The sequence below is a fragment of the Diabrotica undecimpunctata genome, unplaced genomic scaffold (assembly GCF_040954645.1).
Source record: "Diabrotica undecimpunctata isolate CICGRU unplaced genomic scaffold, icDiaUnde3 ctg00001753.1, whole genome shotgun sequence".
NCBI classification, from domain to species: Eukaryota; Metazoa; Arthropoda; class Insecta; order Coleoptera; family Chrysomelidae; genus Diabrotica; species Diabrotica undecimpunctata.
Window position 1 is genome coordinate 11,723 of NW_027312710.1, and position 5,444 is coordinate 17,166.

At 36.1% G+C, this 5,444-nt stretch overlaps 1 protein-coding gene across 1 annotated transcript; it reads right to left on the reverse strand.

The window, feature by feature from the left end:
• Positions 1 to 4,805: 4,805 nt before the first annotated feature.
• LOC140431707 (uncharacterized) lies at positions 4,806 to 5,202 on the reverse strand (the record flags this gene model as incomplete). The annotated part of the gene is made up of 1 exon (XM_072519592.1): positions 4,806 to 5,202. A coding segment is annotated over exon 1 (397 nt), but the record flags the coding sequence as incomplete, so codon positions are not given.
• Between the last annotated feature and the right edge of the window lie 242 nt (positions 5,203 to 5,444).

Consider the following 5,444-nt stretch of genomic DNA (forward strand, 5'->3'; position numbering starts at 1 on the left):
CAGACGTATGTAAGACGCAATATAAGCGCATAGCAGACGTTATAGCAGACGTATATCAGTACGTACAACAAACGTCTATACCAGACGTATACCAGACGCATATCAGACGTATACCAATCACTAAAGAAAATCCGTCGGAAAAAACAAAATTTGGCAGTGGTAAGAAATGAAAGAATCTAAGAAATTATAAACGTTAAACACAGAATAACGAAGGGACATCACAACTACGCTGGTATGGATACGTCCAAAGGATGGACGACAACAGAATAACAAAAAGTATTGTAATGGGCACCACAGAAAAGACGAAGGAGATGCAATTCAACAACTACTATACACAACAAACCAATATGCCAAACAGTTGGCTTCTGTCTGTGTGTCTGTGTCACCAACGCTTTTATTTGACACCCCATACGTCAAAATCAGACTACTAGCAACGAAGATACGTTCTAGCGCCCATTTGGCAATGCCGCTATCTTTGTTTTTTGTCTTAACGTATTTCCCGTCTCCTCCCCGTTCCAACGAGCCCTCATACGTCACGATCGGACCAATAGAAACGAAGATATGACGTAATGCCCTTTTTGGCATGCTCTGAGCGCACGGCTACATACTGCGTTCAAACCCATTTTTCATCCCCTTTCCAACGATCCCTCGTACGTCACGATCGGACCAATAGAAACGAAGATATGACGTAATGCCCTTTTGGCATGCTCCGATGCGCACGGCACATACTGCGTTCAACCCTATTTTTCATCCCCTTTCCCCTCGTACGTCATCCTACGTTAAGCTGTTTGGCAGTTACGACCGGGGGTTGCAATTTTAGGGGTTGCGATTTAGGGGTTGCGCTCAGAGAATACCTAGTATATCTACTAAGTTGATCAACCGCTTAATACGGACATACTGATGTGAATTTTGGACCCTACAAAAAGCGGAAGAAAGATAGGACGCCACTGAAGTGTTCTGTTGGAGAAGAATATTACGAATTCCGTGGACCGACCACAGCACAAATAATTCAATTTTAAATGAACTAAAGGTCAACAAACGGCTCTTCAGCAAAGTCGATCTGCAACAATTAAAATACTTTAGACATGTTATAAGAGCACACACAGAAAAACATCGAAAGACTTATTATCCAAGGAAAGACAGAAGGTCAAAGATTACGAGGAAGATTCCCGACAAGATGGATCGAAAAAATTACAAAAATATGCAAAAGACCTACGCATGAGTTAAAAGAAATAACCAAGAGACAGAGATCCTCCAGGGATCAGGACTGAAGAGAGAGAGAAAAGAGAAACTGAAGATCATTTGAAATTTAAAATAAAATACAGTATGTTGTTTCAATAAAAAAAAACATATATCTTTGATACGGTACAGTATTATGAAACACCTTGTATATTTTAAAATTAAAGCTACTCCTATTTTTTAAATAACTTTTTTGGCATCTACTATAGTATTAGATACAAAAGTTGTCACAAAAGTTGATCACCCGGTATAATACAAGTAAAATTTTGTTGTTACTTGAATTATGATATAAAGTACACTGACATTTTTCTTGTAACACTCTCACAAATTGTAATTATTAATGTCACGTTACTTTTGCACCAACTTTCTTACAATATATTACACTTATTATTAATTGACAAATTCTCTTATTAGAATAAATCTAATAAATAAATAAACTTTAATCTTACCTTAAAGACAGTACCTACATAGTAAGTTTTACTGCCAAGGAAAACCCAATTCGGAGTTTTTTTAATTGTTTGAAGCACAGAATAAACGAATTCACTTCCCATTATGTCCTTCTAGACGACAGAAAAAAATGTTTAATACGGAAAGGAATAGAAAAATTCTTAATATACATTTCTTGTTAAATGACTAGTTTTGCAAACTTTTAGAGGACAAACCACTGTATTTGTTTGTTGTGTTCTTGTGCTCGCAACAGGCTCGCAAGAACTGATCTTCAACCGCCAAGAGTACTGTTGTTCTGTTCTATGACGCCGGACCTAAAATTCGCCAAGTAAACCTGTTATTAGGTTTATTTTATTTCCTGTTATTAGGTAATCCAAAACTTGATTTAACTGTTTATTTTTGGATTTATTAAGATCAGAATTAGCTTATTGGCAACATCTGAATAATAACTAGATTTTGTTTGGGTTAAGATAAAATACGCAGTTATAAAGAACTAATCTTCTAGTATAGAGCGTCCCAGAAATAAAAGAATGATACAAAAAAGTTTCTAATTAATACGCCAAAAACTCTTGTTTTTTCAAGATTTATCAGAAGATTTATATGCGATATCAACGCATATTGTTTAATGTTTAAAATATAAGGTAGTCCAACTTTCTACCTAAAATATCTTTAATGGAAGACGTCTTTGTTTTCGAGGGTGAATCTTTTGATCGTAATTTGAAATCGATTTTTTTTCCCACTATCAAAAACTTTTAAAACCTGTAAAAGTCTTCTTCTTGTAGTGCATTTCCGTTTCGGATATTGACGACCATACTGCTGCTCTGAAATGAAAAGATTTTTGGTTGTTGTGTTGAACCACGTACGTAGATATTTTAGCCAGGAAATCCTTCGCCTTCCTAATTCTAGTTTTTCTTCTACTTTTCCATGTAGAATTAACTGCAGCAACCCATATCTTTCGCTGTTCTTCATGATGTGACAACTCTTTTTCTTTATGCACTCTTAATAAAATGTCCGGGTTAGTAACGTAGGCGGTCATATCTTCAGGATTCGACTGCAAAGCCACATTTCAAAAGCCTCAATTTTCTTGCAGGTAGCGTCTGTGAGAATCCATGACTCAACTCCATACAACAGTATAGGAAATATATGTATAACATCGTAATAACCTGATTTTTATAGGTGCTGATAAATCAAGGCATTTAAATATGTTTAGTTTTTAGCAATGTATATTTATGACTAATTCTATACAAACTATGTTTGTCAGAAAGAAAATAAAGAATTTAATTTAAATAGCTTAGCCTTTTTTTGAAATGCAGATCTTGTTTTCCCTATCCTACATTTTATTTCTAAGGAATGTTTTCAATTTTCATTGACGTTTGTACCAAGGTAGCTTTATGTTTTTACTCTTTCTATTAGTTGATCATTCATACGATTCCTTCAATTTGCTGTTCCTTCTTAGAGATCATTTTGTGTTCTTAATGTTCAGTGAAAGTCTATATATCTGACTCATTTCTGTGATTCTATTCATTAACTCCTGGAGGGCTTCATAACTGTCAGCGAATACCACCCTGTCATCCGCGTATCTGATGTTATTGATACATTCTCCGTTAATTCGAATTCCGGCTTCAACATCCTCTCTAATTCTTCTTGAAAGATTTCCTCAGAGTATATTTTGAACAGCAAGGGTGATAGTATACATCCCTGTTGGACCCCACGTTTGATTTTAACATTATCAGATTCTCCTGCCTCTGTACGGATAGACGATGTTAGATTCCAGTAAAGATTGCTAATTCTTACATCTTCTTCTTCTTCATGTACCATGTCCTTTCAGAACGTTGGTCACCATCATAGCTATCTTAATTTTATTCTCTGCCGCCCTAAATAGCATGCTTATATAAACACCATACCAATCTCGCAAGTTCTTCAACCATGAGGTTCTTCTTCGTCCTGGACTGCGTTTTACCTGCTATTTTTACTTGTATGATATTTTGTAGCAACCTGTATTTGTTACATCTCATTACATGTCCGAAATACTCCAGCTTTCTCTGCTTGATGCTTTTTATGATCTCAGTATTCTGGCTGAGACGTTCTAGTATTGTGGAGTTTCGAATCTTCTCCACCCAGGAAACTTTTAATATTCTTTTATAGCACCACATTTCGAAAGCCTCAAGGCGATTTAGATCGATTTTATTCACAGTCCAGGACTCGACACCATAAAGTAAGACCGAGAACACGTAGCAGCGGAGTAGGCGCATCCTCAATGCCAATTTTAGGTCTTTGTTACATAACACCTTGGACATCCTTCTAAAAGCCGCTCTAGCCTGCTCTTTTACAATTTATTTGCTGTCCAAGGTAAACGATTTTATCAACTTGCTCAAGTTTGGTATTATTTACATATATAGACGGTTTTATATGCTGTTGTTTACTTATTACGAGTATTTTGGTTTTCCTTATGTTCAGATTCAGACCTGCCTCTTTACATTTCTCAACGACACTATCAAGTAGTGTTTGCAGATCTTCTTGACTAGAAGCTAGGAGTACTGTATCGCCCGCATATCGCAAATTATTGATGACTTCACCGTTCACAAGAATTCCTTCTTGTTTTTCAGAAAGTGCTTTTCTGAAAATTCTTTCGGAGTAAACGTTAAAAAGCAGGGGTGACAAGAGGCATCCCTGCCGTACTCCTCTTTTAATATTAAGAGCCTGTGATTCCACACCATCTAGTAAAACTGATGTTGTTTGATTCCAATATAAATTTGCAATTATTCGAACATCTTTGTCCTCTAAGTCAATGTCTTTTAGAGCTTCGATCAATATAGAGTGCTTAACACGATCAAATGCCTTTTGGAAGTCAATAAAACAATAGTATATGTCTACAGATTTATCTCGACATTTTTGGGCAAGTACGTTCATTCCAAACAGTGCATCTCTCGTTCCAAACACTTTACGGAAACCAAACTGTGTGTCATCCAGGCATTCCTCGCATTTATTGTAGATACGACCATGTATTTCCTTCAGAAAAATTTTCAATAAGTGGTTTAACAAACTGATGGTTCCATAATCAGCACAGTTTTTTGCTGTTGTCTTCTTAGGTAGAGCTATAAACAGTGAATTAGACCAACCACTAGGTACTTGTCCGCTGGTATAAATGGTATTGAAAAACAAAGTCATAGCCTCTAAAACATTGCTATCATCTATAAGCTTGTATATTTCAGTTGGAATTTCATCAGGATCAGTCGCTCTGCCATCTTTTGATGATTGTGTGGCTTTTATAACCTCAGAGCGTATTATTAGCGGTCCGTCGCAGTTAGTAATATCGGGAGGTGAACTACTCCTATCGTCTTCGAATAGGTTCGTGACGTAATTTTCCCATTCTTTAAGTTTGTCCTCTACTTCAAATATTACTTTACCATGTTCATCCTTTAGCAATGCAGTTTGCTTCTTATTGAAGATACCAGCCGCTTCTTTCACTTTTTTATACATGTTAAACGTGTCGTATCTGTTTTCAAGTTCTTCCATGTTATGACACTGTTTGGCTAGATATTGACTCTTTGCTTCTCGTATTTTACGTCAAATTTCTTTTTGTATGCTGTTATAAAGTGTTTCGTTGTTTTTCGCTAGTCGCCGTTGTTCCATCAAATCCAATATGGCATCTGTCATCTAAGCTTGCTTTTTTAGCTTTGACCTGCCTTGTAAATTTCTCACTCAGATTTCTTTTACTGTTATTACGATTTTATTTAAGCCCTCATCGACATTTTCAC